This window comes from Drosophila suzukii, chromosome 2R (assembly GCF_043229965.1).
Source record: "Drosophila suzukii chromosome 2R, CBGP_Dsuzu_IsoJpt1.0, whole genome shotgun sequence".
Taxonomy (NCBI): domain Eukaryota; kingdom Metazoa; phylum Arthropoda; class Insecta; order Diptera; family Drosophilidae; genus Drosophila; species Drosophila suzukii.
Window position 1 is genome coordinate 2852090 of NC_092081.1, and position 17372 is coordinate 2869461.

Genomic DNA, 17372 nt, shown 5'->3' on the forward strand with positions numbered 1-17372 from the left:
CCGTCTTTTAAATGGTGTTTAAGGGACATTTAACTTTATTGAGTCTCTATATTATATACATTCAATTCAAGGAAGTTTATAACACAATCAGTTAAAGTTAAAAAGCGCGAGCCATTGTCGGTTCAAAATAAAACCGTCTTAAATCAGTAATTTGCTATGTATGGTATATACATTTTGTGTTTAGATCATTTAAAAATGGTACACTTTACTTTAAGGTCAACTTTTAGAAAGCCAAAAATATAATTGAGTGAAGAAAAAGGTCAAGAACGCTTTGAACTTAAAAACTAATTCATGTGTGACTAAATTTGCAGCCCTAAGAAGTTGCCTTGGACTCATCTAGCTGAGAAGTATCATGCTTTTCCTTTGCAAAGGTGATGATTTGGTTAAGGCTTTCGCCCAGTTCCTCCATCACTTCGCGCTCCGTGTCCTCGACCGGCATATTCTGTTTCTCGTGCATCACAATTCGCGATATCATGCACATGATGGTCGCCTCGATGACGTCGTCTGTAAAGTACATGTTTGCGCGGTTTTCGTGCGAGTGCTTGTCATTCGCTTTGTCCTTTTTTGAACCCTTGGTTCCTATTAAGCCGTCCAACGAGTCCATATCCACATCCGGACGGTCCTCCATGTTTCGACAACCTGCATAATTTGGATTTAAGTCAGTTCGATCAAGTTTATGTCCGTTTTTATGTTATACGTACCCACGCATTTACATATACTGGTGCAGGGAATCTTTGCCTCATAGCATTCGCAATAGTTTTTGAGACAGCCCGATCTTTTGCAATTACAACCTTTGTTATGCAGACGCATGTCACCTGAATTGGGGGCCGTAATTTTGGGTCTGTTCAGAAAGTAAAGAATGGGTTAAGACAAAATAATACAAGACAAAATATTTTCCAAACGCCAAAGATGTCACTCAAGGACTGTGGTTGGGAACTAAGGTTCCCCCAAAATAAACTTACTTAAAGGCGCTTGGATTTCTATCAAGGCAACTCCGGATGGCTCGCTCCCGCTCAACTTCGTAGTCCAGATTGTTAAAGCAATCCTTGCAGGTGCAATCCTGGCAAAACTCGCCGTTGGCAAAGCAGTCGCAATAGAGCTTCAAACACTGCGACTTGCTGCAGTTGCAGTGCTTCCGTCGCGAAGTCATACCCACCGCATCGGTGGCGCCTGCAGCTCCTGTTGCCGGAGGCTTCAGGATGTCAAAAAGCGGTTTGGCGGGAACAGTTTGCTTCTGAATTGAAGTCTGTGTTGGAAGCTTCGGTTCCACCCTGATTGACACCGATTGGTGTTGAGTCTGCAGCTGTTGCTGTCTTATCCTTTGCTTGGCCTGCGCCTGAAGTTGCAGGTGCTTTGTCTGCTGCTGGGGACTCATCTGCTTGAAGCGATGTTGCTGCGAGGAAACGGAGAGCGTTCTCCGCAGCTTGTTGTCCACATAGCCGGTGTAGCCCCGTCGCATAGCACTGGTCGATGATTGGGGTACACCCGAGTTACAGATCATGTACTTGACCCCGTTGGTTCCCGTCGATTTGACAAAGTTGTAGATTTTCTTTGGGGCGTTGGGACTGGTGTTGCTAGCCACCACACGTTGCACGTTCGTTGGCCGACTGATAAGCTTTTGAGCTGGCTGCGAAGTCTGTTGTGATCCTTGCTGCATGGTGATCACGTAGCGCGGCTTCTTCGCCTCTGGTCCCGTGTCGCTACTGTCGCTGCCATCACTGCTGGCGGAGGTCAAATGCTTGATCTGCACGTTGAGATCAGTAAGCCGGTGTTTGCGAGGCGACTCCTGGCTGCCACTAGGACTACCGCTACTGGTACTGTTGACCGTACTGGCTGACTTGGAGGCGTTGGTGTTGGCGCCCGTGTTGGTACCCATTGCTCGCTGCAAAGAGGACAATAGAGTTAAGAGAGTCCGAGAACGGCATAAGTACTACAATACCCACCTTGGAGACCAAAGTCTGCATAGAGGGCAAGGGCACAATGCTCCCGCCTGTTGTCCGCATTACAATCTTGTTTGTGCTTCCCATTGAAGTGTTTGCCTTTGGCGCTGCTGTTGCAGGAGCAGCTGCTGCCGATGTCGAAGTAGATGTGGCAGGTGTGCTAGTAGCAGCCGGAGACCGCACCGCAGTAATCTTATGGGCTTGCATGGTCTTAGGCATAGCCACTGTTGCACTCGTTCCGGAGGCACTCTTGTTGTTGGTCAGCACGCGAACATATTGTACACCTCCCTTGCCAGGGAGCTGGATAGCATGCAATCCGCTCGTGGGAGAAGCTGTTTGTTCTGCAGCCGTGTTGGTCAAAGAACTGGTGGCCCCCGCATTCGGTGAAAGCTTGATTATGTTCTTGCTGGGCACAAGGATCTGTTTGCCACCACTTTGAACCAACATCTTGCCGGGTGTTGCGTTTGTGGTCGTACTGGAAATGGAGCCCGTCGTGGTCGAAACTTGCTTTGCAGGAGCTGCTGTCTTGACCACTACTTGGCCCACGGGTTTGCTTAGCACCACATTTCCCGAGGAGGGCGATAGTTTGACAGTACTGACGGCTGAACTTCCCGAGGAGCCCGTAGTTCCTGGCTGTTTAGTATTCAGCAGCAACGAGGAACCAGTCTGATTAATCTTAATGATCTTGCCGTCGGTAGTGCGCATCACATGGATTTTGGTGGGCTGTGCTAAGGGCGTAGATGTGTTGGAAGAGGTGCCGGAAGACCCTACCTTGGCACTGCCTCCGGCCAGCGGTGTAATGCCTTTTATGGTGATGGCTGTTGTGGAGGGGCCTGCTTTTCCCGGCACAGCCGCCTTGACCAGACCCGTGCTTGCCAAGGTCACTCCCTTGGAGAGGACCGCCTTTTGGATACTGGACGGCGCAACGACGCGTCGTATTCCACCGCTCGGTGACCCGGCCACCGTGACACTGCTTTGTGTTCCAGGTACAGACTTCTGGACGAAGATTACCTGACCATCTTTCGTCTTGATCTGGGTCATATTGCTCAGGGTCTTGGTGATGGTGCGTGGCGTGGACGTAGTGGCGATGGTGGTGCTGCCGATCTTAACGGTATTGCTGGGTATCGGTTTTAGTTTGTTTAAGATTTTGACGTCCGGGATTTGCGACTTGACCGGCGAGGGGCCTCCGGCAGTCACCACTTTGATGGCGTGCGACTTCAAGACGGTTACTCCGGCCGGGGGCAACCGTTTGTCCTCCACTATGTGCACCACGTTCCTCTTGAACTGTGGCGTGTTCAGGGAATCGTTGGCAGGATCGGCCAACTCATCAGCGTCGACGTCGTCGTCATCCGTGTCCAGGGCATCGATTTCCATGTGTTGGGAGCTCTTGTCCGACGTTGGCTCCAAAAAGTCTTCAAAACTCAGCTCCGGCAACGGTTCCGTGTCGTCCAGGGAGTCTGCGGACAGAAACTAGTATTATTCACATTGCGATTTAGAGTTCGTGGTGCTTAAATATACCCGACAAGTAGTCTACGCGGTAAGTGTTCATTTTTGTCAATTTTCAATTCAATTTCAAAATGTTCTTTATCATCAGCTGCGCTCAAGGCGGTTGCAGCAGTGTTGTATAATGACTTGGTCGTCTTTAATCGGTTTTGGTTTATCGGCTATCTATCGGTCTTTCGGAACAGTATATATTTCGATGTCATAGATTTCTTTTACCGATACCATTGAAGTCGGGCGCCTGAATTTAAAATGCAGATGAGTTTTTAAATGCTTACCTAATACCTCTGATCAAACTTTTCAATTGAAAGGGATTTTAACAATAATGGAATATGTCTAAGGAGTATTTAAAAATCCATTGAATTTTTCTCTAAACAAAATTTTAGTAAAATAAATAATATATTAGTAACTATGATTCACAAAAAATTTTAGAAAAATAAATTGTTAAAACTTAAAAAAAAACCTGACTTTTCTTGGCCCAAGACTAAATCCTACAAAATCTAAAAGGATTCTCCCTGATAATCTTGATTACAATCTCATTTTAAGGGTTTGTTTTTATTTTACTCGATTCTGATTGGAGCGCCAACAACTTATACAATATGCATAAAAATCGCTTAAGAATATGATTTTAGTTAATGACTGACGGCGTTCCGGAGCTCTACTTCTTGGCCGCCACCTTCTTCTCGCGCGCCTTCTTGCCCTCCGTCAGCTCGTTTCGCTGCGATTCAGTCAAAGCGGGCATGGTGTTGGTGACGACGCCGGTGCCCAGCGTCAAATTTCCGTCGCGCAACGTAAAGCGCTGTCCCTGCTCCAGGACCATGGGGCGGATGAGGCGCAGGATAAGCTTGGTGTCCTCGCCGGGCATGACCATCTCCTTGTCAGGGATCTGCACCTGGACGGCGCAATCCCAGGTGCGCGAGAACATCTGCAGTTGGATGAAGGACATAAAAGGCTTAGTCCGGCCGCCCTCTTCCTTGGACAAGATGTACACCTGGGCTTCCAGCTGGTCGAGAGCCTTCACACTGCCTGGCTTGCACATGACCATGCCACGCTTAATGTCATCCCGCTTAACGCCTCGTACAAGCGCTCCCAGCTGATCGCCGGCCTGGGCCTCCTCCAGAATCTGGTGGAACATCTCAACGCCCGTCACCGTCGACTTGAGCACCTTGTTGTAGCCCACGAACTCGCACTCCATGCCCTTCTTAACCACTCCACGCTCCAGGCGCCCAGTGACGACGGTGCCGCGTCCGGGAATTGAATAAACATTCTCCACGGGCAGCAGGAACGGTTTGTCCAGCTCACGCACTGGCGTGGGGATAAAGCTATCCACCTCCTGCAGCAGCTTGAGGATCGCCTCCTTGCCAATCTCGGGGCTCTTGTCCTCCAAAGCGCACAGCGCCGAGCCCTTCACCACGGGAATCTTGTCGCCATCGTAGCCCATCTCGGTGAGCAGCTCCCGGATCTCCATCTCCACCAGATCGACCATCTCTTGATCAGCGGCGTCCACCTTGTTGATAAACACCACAATGTGATCGATGCCGATCTGCTTAGCAAGCAGCATGTGCTCGCGAGTCTGGGGCATGGCGCCGTCGGTGGCGGCCACCACGAGAATGGCGCCATCCATCTGGGCGGTGCCGGTGATCATGTTTTTGATGTAATCCGCGTGTCCGGGACAATCCGTGTGGCCGTAGTGCCGGGTCTCCGTCTGGTACTCCACGTGGGCCACATTGATGGTGATGCCGCGAGCCTTCTCCTCGGGAGCATTGTCGATCTCGTTGTACTTCTTGCTCTCGGCCAGCTGCTTGTCGGCCAGCACCTTAGTGATGGCCGCCGTCAGTGTGGTCTTGCCGTGATCCACATGGCCGATGGTGCCCACATTGCAGTGGGGCTTGGTTCGCTCGAAAACCTTCTTCTCGTTGGCATACTGGCGGAGGTACTGCTGCACGTTGCCGGTCCTGGCGGCAGATAGTAGTCCGTTTCGCTGCCAATCCTTGCAGGCAGTGGAGGAGGCAGTGGCACCCGCCAGGCGCAGCATTCTCGTGGAGCTCATGGCTCGCCGACTGCAGCGCAGGGCCAAAGACATGGATGCGGTGGACCGGCAGACGACGGCGGCAAATGCGTGTGACATGATTCTGGGCTTCCTCTTTGCTTTTAACTGGAGACTTGGGTTAGGATGGACTCTATAGTAAATCTAAGCCCAGGGGCACTTACAGGTGTAGATTTTGCTGTCCTGGCAGGGGGTAAAAGGCCTTTTCAGAGGTCGAGGAAAATCTTGGGGCTCGAGAAATTGCGTAAACCCTGAAATGTGCTGTACGGCAGAGCTGCCACTTCGTGGTAGTTTTTCGATGGGCAGCACATCGATATCGATAACAATTATCTTATTTTGAACCAAAAGTATTTTTTACATTTAAATATTTCCTTAAACTGCTTTAAAAACATCTAGCGAACCATTCTTATTAGTTATTGAAAAATAATATCTAATTTTTGTAGTCAGCCCATTTTGCATAAGCACTTTGAAAGGGGTGGCAGCCCGCGTTGACGTTATTATTTTGTGCGCGTTTTCTGCCACCCAATTAACACCCACCTCACCAGTCCACCAAAGTTAATAATCTTCAAAAGATATGTTTACAACTCCCTGACTAAGTTAGGGGGCTGACAATGCTTCAATTGTATTTTTTGCACATTTCATTGCCAAACAACAATTGCCCCCCAAGACTGTACCCCACAAAAACACCAACACAACCAAGCACATGTCTATATGTGTAACAAACCATCTGGCAACGCTGCTCAATGGGATGTTCCCAGATCGTTAAAAGCACTTTTCGTTTCGTCAGCAGAGTGCAAACAACTTACAAAAAGTCAACATTCCGGGCGATTTTCAAAGATACGCAAATAGAAAGGCAACAAGAATACGTAAATCCGCTTGACGGTTGCTGGGCAGACAGGTAAATAAGCATAAGGCAACCACAAACGAGCGGAAACCATTTGCGCGCCAGCGAACGGCCAACTGCCATGGCAAGTACACGCTGTACCAGAGGTTGAAAATTCAATTTGAAATACGAATTGTCCAGGTCTTACCTAAATTGCCGCCACTGGTGTCCATATCTGGTCCTTGTTCCGTATCCTGTGGTGGAGCGGATCGGGATATGTATACTTGCCCCTGCTTTGATTGCAGCGCGCGGTCACTGCGGGCAAAACAAAAAGAAAATCTGCACTTGGAAATATGAATGCGTTGAACTCAAAGGGCGTCGCGGGCGAACGAAACGGTCGAGATAATAGTCACTGCGATGGACGTCGCGATACCACTGCTATTTGCACTTTCATTGGGCGGCCTTATCTGCGTATTTACAATCAAATCGCGACGTCAAATTCAAAATTAAATTTAAATTGCCGTCGAGTTTACTTCCTTTACATTTATGAATCAGGGTGGGACCGTAGCGTAACCGTTAAAGTATACCGCGGTACAGGCACAAATATACCAAGATACTTTAAATTAATACTGAAAAATACCTTAAAAATACTACATACTCTTATGGTGAATGACTTAAATAACGCTTAAGTAAGGACTTGACCCGCCATTTCTTGAGTTTTTAAAATATGTGAAAAAGGAATTTGAGAAATTTTTGAACAATTACTTCCAAACAGAATTCCTTCTCTCAGAAATGTAATGAATACAAATTCAGCGATTTTCAAAAACAACACCCTTGCCTAATTTTTATTTATAAAAATAATCTTCAGTTGGTAAATCAGATTGGTGTTCTCTAAAACAAAAATATTTGTTTCGTTATTTATTCTTTTTATTGTGTAAACTACATATATCAAGATATTTTAGATAATTTTTCAGAACTGAGATAATTCAATTTTCACAAAACATAAACATCGAATATTCAAAATGCCAAAGATACATTTTAACATCTTAAACAATTAACACTTAATGGCTCTCCGTAATAACATTAAACTAAGGAATACAACTATAAACAATTCTATACATAAACCAATCATTACATGAACTCCGACGAAGGACGCAGATTCACTCGCCGGTTGCGCAGAGTATAAGTCCGAGGGGTTTGCCCATTGGCTTGATCAGCTCCTGGATCCTGCTCCATGGATCGACGCTCCGAGGACGCCTCCAGCGACATATCCTCCTCGCAGTCTTCCAGCTTGTCGGCTCCCACCGTCTCGTCGTTGCTGAGGTTGCCCTCCTCGTAGGTGAACTGGAAACGACGTACGCTCTTCTTGGCGCTGAAGAGTACGGCTCGGCTCTGGCGTTTGATGGTGCCCGGCGTTTTGAGAATGGACGTTCGCGGTTTCGGTGGCGGTGTCTTGGTAGCATTCTGCTCGGCGGCCGCAAGAATCGCTGATTTCAGAAGCGCATTGGGCGCGATGGATTGACGTCCATCACCACTGGACATACGGAGAACAGTGCGAGCAGGCGAAAAGGACCTGCGATTACGAACCACAATTACCCGTGGCGAGCTGACCCGCGAGGACGTCGAGGGAGCACCATCTTCCATCGGCGGCTCCTCCACCTTTGTCTTCTTCAAGTTGGCATGGGCTTTGCGTAGAAACTGTTTCAGATTGCTAGAGGGCTTGGCCTTTGTCTTGACCTTCATGTTGCGATTAATCTTGGGCTTCGGCTTTGGCTGGATGGGTTCCTCAGCCACTGCATCCGGATCCAGCCAGTCGTTGGCTTTCCATCGCTTCAGGTTCTCAAAACGCTTGTCCACGTTCTCGCTCTGCAGGCGCAACATGTCCCACCAGCCCTCCAGATCCTCCGCCTGCACCGGCTTTGTGTCCTCGCTACCATCGGTTGGCTGGCGGTTCTTGCCCGTGGCGCCGGCCTCGCAGCGATCAATCAGGCCGCTAAACTGCATCATCTTTTTGGTGGTCAACAGGCGCGTCTGGCCAATGGTCACGTTGATCATGTCAATGCCGCCCGTTTCCTGCAAGCGTGCCTCGTTCTCCTTACTGTACGCATCCCATTCCTCGCAAAGGGCTTGGAGCCGCGCGATCTCATTCTCCAGCTGTAGCCTAAAGTACAGAACGGACTCGATGGCACGGCGAACTTCCAACGGCGACTCCTCGTCGGGCAGGTAGAAACTGTTCCGCTTCTCCTTTTCGCAGCGCGAGTTCACCTTCCCGCGGGAGACGCTCACAAACGGGCTAAGATAGTTTGGCATTCCGTTGGACTCACGGCGTGGCGGTGTCTTTTCCACTTCAGGAACCAAAGTAGAGTTTCCACCAGCTTCTTTAACTGGAAGAAAATGTTAGACTTCGTTTGGCGAAGGAATGCATATGTACTCACGGGTCGACTGCTGTGGATCCAAGATCAGAGAGTCCTCCGCCGGCGAGTTAGCCACAGAGTAACGCGAAAAGTCGAATTTTTTCTTTGCCACCGGAACTGGCAGCTCTGCCTTATCCGCCGCCAGCAATTGCCTTTTGACTGTACTATCCTCCTCACTCTTGGCCGGTGCCACTGGGCTTAGCAAGATGTTGTCGCCAAAAGCCTCGAGAAGACTGCCGCTGCTTTTGTTGGACCTACACTGCGTGGATGTGGCCTGGTCGAGGAAGGGGATCTCCTCCAGCGGCGTGAGAGGCGGTATGTCTAGTAAGGCTGCCTGCAGCAACTCGGCCTTGAGCTGAGGAAGCTTTCTCACGTTGTCCTGCAGCTTCGTGTATTGGTTCTTTTGTTTGGTGGGCTTCATTCGCATGGAATTACCAACAGTTTTGCTGGTAACTCCAGCTGAGTCCTTAAATTTTCCAACGGCCCCACCTCCGCCACGAATGGATTGCGGCTTCACCACGTTCGCCCGTCCTTTAACTGGGGCTTTGCCTCCCGAAGGTTTCTCGAACGGCTGAGACATCACATTTGCCAGTCTAGCTACTCTTGGCACCGTAGACGCAGGCACTCTTGGTTTCAAGCTAATTCCTGACGGTTGTTGCCGCACGGTGTCCGTTTTCCCTTTGTTGAGTGTTACGGCCGAGGATATGGGCATGGCAGAAACCTTTTTGCCTTCAGTGGCTGGAATCCTTTCTCTGGTATTGCTAGTGGCAGTGGGAGCGGGTCGCGCAGCTGCTTTCTGCCTGGCCAAAGCCACCGGATTGGTGGTCTGACGGGTTGGTTTTGTAGCGGAAGCTGCTTTTTGCCTCGCCAAAGCGACAGTCACTGGTTTTATTGCAGGAGCAGCAGTCTCATGTTTGGATGATGGCGCAGCTGGTTTCTTTAAAGGGGGTGCAGCAGGCGCTGTCTTGGCATCAAGAAGAGCTGCAGGCGTTGGCTTGATTACCGAAGAAGCCGCCTTTGATGGATTGGTGGCTTCGGATGCCTTACCTTTGATTTTGCTAATGGGATTGGCAATAACGTAGAGCGAACAACGCTTGGTCGGCTGGAGCACAGACACTGCCTCCTTCTGCTTGGTAGTAGCCAGGTTCTCGGGAACCCGAAATGTTTCAGACTTGGGAAACGTCTTTAGTTGATTGACAGGCGGCGCTTTAATAGCTGCCCCACGACGCGTCTGATCCCGGTGTTTGTGCTCCTTGTTCCTGGCGTTCTTCCATTCCGTGTAGCGCTTAAGGAATACTGACTGGCGGGTGGGTTTTGCGGTGGGTTGCGGTGGCTGCTCCAAGGGCTCCTTCTTTTCCAGCTCCGGCTGCTGCTGACCCTGCAGGTTAGGGACCACATTCTCCTGGGGCAGAGCCCCTTGCGCCGCCACAGATGGCTTCGCTTTGACGGGGGTGGGACTCACACTGATGATGCGGTTCTGGTAAAAGCAGTCCTCCCGCTTTTTGGCGCGCGCCGCTTGAAGCCGATCCCGGTTCTCCTGGCAGTGGTTACGCGGGCTCAGCACCAGCGATTGCTCCTTGTACAGTTCCTTGTGGCGCTGCATTGCGACGATTATGGCGAGGCGAAGTGAGGTGTCCTGTTGGAATCAAATCGTAGTGCTGAGTTTTCCGGTGAAGCGTCCTATTTTGTATTTAAAAATGGCGATGTAGTGGTCGAGAAACATCGATGTTAAAATCGTCATCGATGTTTCCAAAACATCGGTAACATTGATGTTGGCTTGCTACTCCTGAATCGAAGAGGAAGAGAAAATAACTATCGACCATAACAAATATAACGGCAAAAAGCAGTGTTAAAAAAACAGCGAATCGACCGCCTGTGTGACCAGGCGAGAGTATTCGGCAAACACCATGCGGCCTTGAACGGTATTTTTTTGTTCTGGTATTAGGAGCAGTATTTCCACGGTTTATTTAAGCGACCCAACCACGGCCACGCTGCTATGAAAATAAAAGTGAATTACAAATTTAGCAGTAGTAATATGTTAAACCGCCCGCTCCCGCGCCTAATTAGTGTCGCTTAAGCTTACAGCGCCCCCAGTCCTTAAAATAGTGAGCCCAGCGGCCTGTTTGCGAACGCAAAAAGCCCCAAATAATTCGCCGAAACTTGTACATATGTATATGAATACAAGCGCCGCGTGTGCGAGTGTGTGTGTTTATTGGGGTTACAAAAAATAAAACAAACAACAACGTCACCGCGACGGCATTGCCAACAGCAAGCACCCACGCCCTAGATTGTCGAATTAAACGTATGGCCTAGGGCGGGCATTGAAGATCATTTGAAAAATAGAAGACCGTGAAACAACAGGCTATCGCTAGCCATCGTTTAATTGCTTTTGCGGTACCTGCTTTTCCCCGAATTTAAAAATTGCAAGCTGCTGGCAACGCTGCCACGCTCGCACACGCACGCACACCCGCACAGCGAGGCGAGAGCGAGCGAGAGAGCGGCTCATTCTCTGTTGCTGCTCCGCCTGGGAATGTCGCAGTCGTCGGTGTATTTTTAATCGCTTTTCCTCACTCGCCTCCGGCCGAGAAATATATTATTAACCAGAACAGCGCGCTGCCGAATATCCATGATTTATTGTTTATATATGTGCGCCAACTAATCACGGATTCGTTTCGTTTCCATTTCCACAGCATTAGTGAGTGAGAGAGAGCGCGGAGAGCAAGGAGAGAATTCCAACCTGCCCGTGTATGCTGTGCACTGCGAGTGCCTGTGTCTGTGTGTCCGTGTGTGTGGTGCATCAAGGCTGATAAAACTAAATCCGAAACTATAACAACTAAATTTAAAGCAACTCCAAAAGCGTTCTGTATTACGCACAAAACAGCAGCAGCTATAATCAACACAAAATGGAAGCGATTGCCAAACACGATTTCTCCGCGACGGCCGACGACGAGCTGAGTTTTCGCAAAACTCAGATCCTAAAGGTGAGTAGTCCCCCCAGTCATGGTATCTGGATTTATTCATAGACTTCCTGGGGGCGGGGCAGGACCTGCATGCATAATCCGCCGCGATGCAGTTGCTCCAGGTCGTTGGCTTAACCCACATCCCGGGCCCAGACGGATTTTGTTACCACATAAATCCCGACAAACAGGAGTGGAGGCACATACTCGTAAAGCTGGCAAAAGCGGTTCAAAAGGTGCATTCGCAAAAGACAACACGAAAGGATTGCGCTAATGACTCACCGTAGCTCAAATACTCTCACAGAACCCAGAAAACCTTATGAGAAGTTCGGTTTTCTTCTGATGTCTGTTTAAAAACAGTGCAGATAAGACGAATTTCCGACCCCAAAAACAAAAAATGTAAAGAATATGGGATTGTAGGTCAAGTTGTGATAACGTAGATGGTTCGGCTTTATGTTCTACATTTACTAATCAGTTTTCGATGCAACTGGGAGGGCATATGAACTTTACATTGCCGATGATAACTTCCATTCTGGTTATCATATGTAAAAAATATCAAGGTATCCGATCAACAGAAGTACGCAGATTCTCAAAAATTAGATCAATCCAATTTTCATAATATTAATATATTTATTTCTCCTTCAAAATTATTTCATTCCACTCGGTTGTTAAACAACGTATTTCTGTATAAAATCAAATGACATCTTTAAAATATTTTGTTTTATCTTCAAGTGAGGGCCAACTTAGCTTTTGTGAGCACATCCGATCTGAGCTCGGTTGGTTTTCTTTTCTGGCAAACGAAAAGGCTGCTGCCAGGCTGCGATTCGATCTTTTCGCAGTTGCCTTCCTTCCAGGTGTTTGTGCTGGCTGTCCTAGGCCAAACCCTTTGTTTTGGCTGGCGAATTTTCCGGTTTCTGTTGCCAGGGCGCGCTGTAAGCTGATTTTCGTTGCTGTGTGTCTACCTTGTCGTAGGTTAGTCACAGCAGGAACCCAGGCTGCGGCAGGTTTTTTCCCTTTTTGCATTTTTCCATATGCTGTGCTGCTGCTCTTGCCGCTGCGGCTGATTGATGGTGTCAATGACTCGCCGAAGAAGCTTCTTTATCGCTCCCCGAAGGTCAAGTGTGTGCGTTGCTCTCGCCCATTAGAGGGCCTACGACTACGGGGAGCTGTCGGGGAACTTCCTCCCTAGTCCGGCTTATCACTCGGTAAACAATCCCCACTGATAGGGGCCGTTCGTTTGACCCAACTGTCTTGCCGGCTATTACCGGCCCGGGATTGAGGCACCCAGAGCTATAAGATAATCGCATCGGAGATATGGGCACCAGTTCGAACTTCGAACGCATTTGTTTGCCTTTGCTTAGTCACTCTCGATGGCCTTATCTGAAAAGATTCCCGATCCACCGATCGCACAGACACAGCCATGGAGACCCAACTCGTGAATCATCAAACAATTCACTCGGCTTCTCTCCAGAAACTGGTTTTCAGAGCAGCATATTTCTTGGATATTTGGATTTCAATTTTCTGGGAACTATACCTCGAATTCTAACGGCTTTGTCTGACACCAATATAATCCCAGTTTTATCATAACGAATACCCGAAATGGGATTCCAAGTTCAACTTTCGCTGGTCGCAAAAACAACGAAAAGTGAGTGTTCGTGCCGCTTTGACACTTTTCAGCGTAGAACCCGAATCTGAACCTACAATAGAATTTTTCTCTAGTAATTACATAAACATACGAGAATAAACAATTGATAATAACAGTCATGGCCACTACGTGCCAGCTTTCCGAGAGCGCCGCAAAATATTTATGCATTATCCAACAGCCAGGCACATTCCCTGCACTGAAAACTAATAGTTACCCCTGAAAAAGTTTTAACAAGGGGTAGTACTAGTACTGCTACTACTTGTCACAATAACACGGCCTTAAAAACGAAATATCTTAGTGCCTTTTTCTCTTCCGCATGCATTACCAAAAATCATCATGAGCTCACAGATCACCCCTTCTATTTCTCTGCGTGTAGGGCCGCGAGAAAACTTTCTGTAATAGACGAGGAATCCGTGGAAATTTTCTCGGCAGACTGTTTTCAATGAATGAAACAGGCTAAAAATAAATAAATATACGATGAACAATGTCTGGGTGACAGATGCGGGTGGGATCGGCTATGGGGGTGGTTACAACTATGGAGCTATGCCAATTAGTCGGGACCGATCCAGCTGAGCGGGCAAATCCCACTGCCAACAGTGAAAACAATAATTGAGTTTTACATAAGCTGGAATCGACTTTGACACCCCACACCACCCGAATCCCTCTCACAATCCGACGTGCGAAAATTCAACCAAAAAGCACAAGATTGACTCGACTTTGTAGTATCTTTTACCTGGGAACTTTCAAATAATATTAACTGCTCATTACATATATTAGTATTTAGATACTGTTTAAAACTAAACGATCGGTCTAAAACCAAATGCTGTTTTTTATTTAATATGCTAATAGGGCGGTTTTCATTATTAGCACACCTTCAATCAAACAGCGAAACCTTTGCAGATAAGCAAACTTCAATTTGGTCTATCAATCGAAAGAATTCATAGACTATGATATAGCAAACAACCCCTTGAATTTCCCACCCAGCTTTACTTATGACTAAGTCGATGAAGAATTAATAGGGAAATTACCGGTGACGCAGAACTTCTTGCAACTTCGGGAACCCAACAACCCCTGAACTACACAGTATCAACAGGGGCTTAGTGACTCATTTGAGTGTCATTCATTTATTCCAACTTGACGAACGAACGTTATTGGGAAACAACAACAAACCTGCCAAATAACTCAACTACTCAAGGAAAAATCCGTTGGCGAAAAATAAAAGAAATACATAGAGATAGCACCGCATTTACTTAAGGCTTATAAGGTGTTGCTGGTCCGGAATCCTGACCTTTGCGCAATAAATACCTTTACTACGTCTTTTTGGGGACAGTTCCCTAAACCAAAATCAAATACGGCGAAGGCTGCTGGCTGGCGGATTTCAACACAGGTGCGTGGAGGTCGATGTCAACACCCTCATTCAGCACTCTCAAATATGGGAATTCCCAGTGGCTAAGCAAACTACGAGACCTTTGCAGATAGCAAACTTCGATTTTGTCTGTCAATTGAAAGAAATCATAAAAGACTGCGATTACGTGGACTACTGTTGTGTCATTGGCATGCGAAATGGGCGGCAGACAAAAGAGCAGCTAGGAAAAAGTCCATTAGACACCCAAAAGTGAAATTCGCCCACTCGACGAGCCCCGTTTCACTTAACATTCTTATCACATGTCAGCCATAATGCTTGTTTATTTTTAGTGGTTCGCAAGAAACAGATATGAGAATAGGGGAGATAGTAGACATGTTTCCCAAGGCGTAAGCCTCTCTTCATTGCCTGCTGTTGATTGCGCCCTGACACAGTTTTGGGAGTCCAATCAACAAACAATTGAAAATTGTTTATCGAAATCTCTGGGGAATCGGGCCAGTCTCCAATAAACAAAGCGGAAGAATGCTTCGATTGATCCCCATTGTCTGGGGCGATTAAAGGGGTGTGGCCTTTAAAATGGAAGCATCAGAAGCAGGTTCTTTGTAAGCCTTTTGGGGGTCGCGTTTCTCATTTTGTATTTGGTGTGTAACTGACAGACGCAGGCAATTAAATCAGACTTTAAAGGGCGGTTTTAATAAATTTATTAACACTTACCAAAAGTAATTTTAAATTTACCCAAATAAAGTCAAATTCTTGTATTTTGAAACGATGTTGGAAAAGAAAGCGAAGAACAAGAATTTTAAGATTCGTGGTTTTTAAGGATTAAGTAAGGAAAGTCCATAATGGAATTTTAGAGTCTGAATGACGTTCAGTTACTTTTTGTCCCATTGTCAACTATAAAAAAGCAATATTAATTTTAGAAACCAATTAAAATATGTGTGTTTCAATGACTCCTTTACTTGAAAAAGATAATAAGACTTAACTTTTTTTATACTTCCAATTTTCATTAAAACCAGTATCATTGAAAAAGTGCGACGTTAAATTAGTTTATTTATTGACGAATATGTATAAAACCCTATTTTACAGATATTAAATATGGAAGATGATTCAAATTGGTATCGCGCCGAGCTGGATGGAAAGGAAGGCCTCATACCCAGTAATTACATAGAAATGAAGAATCACGAGTAAGTTCAAGCCGAAACTCCTAAATCAAAACTCAATTGATCATAATTTACTTTGTAGTTGGTATTACGGGCGTATCACACGCGCTGATGCCGAGAAGTTACTTTCAAATAAGCACGAAGGCGCCTTTTTGATACGCATCAGCGAATCCAGTCCCGGCGATTTCTCCTTATCAGTCAAGTAAGATTCTTCACGAGATGCCTTCCACAGAACTGAAATTAATAACGTTTTTGCCGCACAGGTGCCCCGATGGTGTTCAGCATTTCAAGGTTCTGCGCGATGCCCAAAGCAAATTCTTCCTCTGGGTGGTCAAGTTCAACTCCCTCAACGAACTGGTCGAATATCATCGGACAGCGAGTGTGTCCCGGTCGCAGGATGTCAAATTGCGTGATATGATACCTGAAGAGGTGGGTGTGCCGTCCATTTCGCTGACGGTTCTGCCGAACAGACATACGGACTCGTTTTAAAAATACAAGTTTTGCGTAACACATTGAGGTCATGCTTTTGCACGTCGCCGCCCACCCATTTGAACTATAAACAAACAGCGATGCCAAGAATATTAGATTCGACTCATGATCTCCCACCGATTTCTTATTGCAGATGCTCGTGCAGGCGCTGTACGATTTTGTGCCACAGGAATCCGGGGAATTGGACTTCAGACGCGGCGATGTCATCACCGTCACAGACCGCTCCGATGAGAACTGGTGGAACGGCGAGATCGGCAATAGGAAAGGAATCTTCCCAGCAACTTATGTGACGCCATATCATTCATAATAAGATAACTTCTAAGGAGCGACGCCACACACACCCCTTTCCCTTCACCGCAGAAAACACAACACACCCCTCAACAATTGGGCAGCATCATCAGCAATTGCAAATAACAGCAAGAAGGAACTAAACACAAATTTTAAATATTTATATACAAGAAGCGAGGACATAAATTCTGTAGACAACGTATACAAAACAAGTTTAAGCCTATAAGCCGAATGCATTTTTACGTTTTGACGTTTTTTGATAAAACAATACATTACGATACCATTACGAAATCGTTTCATAGCAACTGAGTGACACTTTAAACTAGATATGTACATTTATTTGTGTATTTATAGCTGCGGCCGAATAAAAGCACTTGATCCGACCTTTTCTTTGGCATCTTGCTACACAGAAAGCAAAACTCACAGCTAGCACTTTGACCGCAACTATAGGTATGCAAGTACGTCTACATACCAGATGGCACTATTATTATTATTGTAAACGAGCGGATTTTGATATAAATATATAATTTAAGTTCGATAAAGAAAATATTTGTACTGTGCTCCGAAACGAGTGTGAGAATTGCCCTAAATGTGCTCTTTAGTTTATTTGATGTTTGACGGAGTGCGTTTAAAAGCGAATAAACACTTATTATTATGATTATATGATAACGAATTACCAACCAACCTAATGCTTAACACGTTTTATAGAAAACAAAACCAATTCACTATGAAAACAAAACATTTGC

General features: G+C 46.7%; 4 protein-coding genes and 1 long non-coding RNA gene across 7 annotated transcripts; 2 read left to right on the forward strand and 3 right to left on the reverse strand.

Moving 5' to 3' along the window:
• Nucleotides 1-5: 5 nt before the first annotated feature.
• mip120 (Myb-interacting protein 120) lies at nt 6-6889 on the reverse strand. Of its 2 annotated transcripts, none has more exons than XM_017087672.3 (5): nt 6519-6889; nt 1944-3397; nt 963-1882; nt 702-841; nt 6-639 (listed from the first exon to the last, which is right to left on the reverse strand). In XM_017087672.3, the coding sequence occupies exons 1-5, from the start codon at nt 6541-6543 to the stop codon at nt 314-316; spliced, it is 2865 nt and encodes a 954-aa protein (XP_016943161.3). In that variant the 5' UTR covers nt 6544-6889; the 3' UTR covers nt 6-313. The 2 variants fall into 2 exon arrangements, with proteins under 2 accessions (XP_016943161.3, XP_016943160.3); XM_017087671.4 differs by lacking the exon at nt 6519-6889 and adding an exon at nt 3459-3596.
• On the reverse strand, nt 3975-5799 carry mEFTu1 (mitochondrial translation elongation factor Tu 1). Its single transcript, XM_017087673.4, has 2 exons — nt 5652-5799; nt 3975-5595 (listed from the first exon to the last, which is right to left on the reverse strand). The coding sequence occupies exon 2, from the start codon at nt 5566-5568 to the stop codon at nt 4099-4101; it is 1470 nt and encodes a 489-aa protein (XP_016943162.1). The 5' UTR covers nt 5569-5595; nt 5652-5799; the 3' UTR covers nt 3975-4098.
• Nucleotides 6030-7139, forward strand: LOC136116568 (uncharacterized). Its single transcript, XR_010653536.2, has 2 exons — nt 6030-6455; nt 6512-7139. It is a non-coding gene; the product is annotated as an uncharacterized lncRNA (long non-coding RNA).
• A 76-nt stretch (nt 7140-7215) lies between these two features.
• mars (guanylate kinase-associated family member mars) lies at nt 7216-10470 on the reverse strand. Its single transcript, XM_017087844.4, has 2 exons — nt 8746-10470; nt 7216-8694 (listed from the first exon to the last, which is right to left on the reverse strand). The coding sequence occupies exons 1-2, from the start codon at nt 10325-10327 to the stop codon at nt 7442-7444; spliced, it is 2835 nt and encodes a 944-aa protein (XP_016943333.3). The 5' UTR covers nt 10328-10470; the 3' UTR covers nt 7216-7441.
• Nucleotides 10471-10679: 209 nt separating this feature from the next.
• Nucleotides 10680-17287, forward strand: drk (growth factor receptor-bound protein 2 drk). 2 transcript variants are annotated; one of them, XM_017087845.4, is made up of 6 exons: nt 10680-10829; nt 11415-11705; nt 15776-15873; nt 15932-16051; nt 16113-16278; nt 16472-17287. In XM_017087845.4, exons 2-6 carry the CDS (start codon nt 11628-11630, stop codon nt 16643-16645), a joined length of 636 nt encoding a protein of 211 aa, XP_016943334.1. In that variant the 5' UTR covers nt 10680-10829; nt 11415-11627; the 3' UTR covers nt 16646-17287. The 2 variants fall into 2 exon arrangements, with proteins under 2 accessions (XP_016943334.1, XP_065719374.1); XM_065863302.2 differs by lacking the exons at nt 10680-10829; nt 11415-11705 and adding an exon at nt 11768-11917.
• Nucleotides 17288-17372: the final 85 nt, after the last annotated feature.

Coding starts and splice junctions, on each gene's coding strand:
- drk (XM_065863302.2), top strand. CDS start 11,792: ATGCAGTTGCTCCAGGTCGTTGGCTTAACCCACATCCCGGGCCCAGAC. Junction 11,918..15,775: donor TGGCAAAAGCGGTTCAAAAG/GTGCATTCGCAA, acceptor CCTATTTTACAG/ATATTAAATATGGAAGATGA. Junction 16,052..16,112: donor GATTTCTCCTTATCAGTCAA/GTAAGATTCTTC, acceptor TTTGCCGCACAG/GTGCCCCGATGGTGTTCAGC.
- mip120 (XM_017087671.4), bottom strand. CDS start 3,489: ATGAACACTTACCGCGTAGACTACTTGTCGG. Junction 3,398..3,458: donor CCGCGTAGACTACTTGTCGG/GTATATTTAAGC, acceptor TTCTGTCCGCAG/ACTCCCTGGACGACACGGAA. Junction 640..701: donor CAGTATATGTAAATGCGTGG/GTACGTATAACA, acceptor CAAATTATGCAG/GTTGTCGAAACATGGAGGAC.
- mars (XM_017087844.4), bottom strand. CDS start 10,327: ATGCAGCGCCACAAGGAACTGTACAAGGAGCAATCGCTGGTGCTGAGC. Junction 8,695..8,745: donor GGATCCACAGCAGTCGACCC/GTGAGTACATAT, acceptor ATTTTCTTCCAG/TTAAAGAAGCTGGTGGAAAC.
- mEFTu1 (XM_017087673.4), bottom strand. CDS start 5,568: ATGTCACACGCATTTGCCGCCGTCGTCTGCCGGTCCACCGCATCCATG.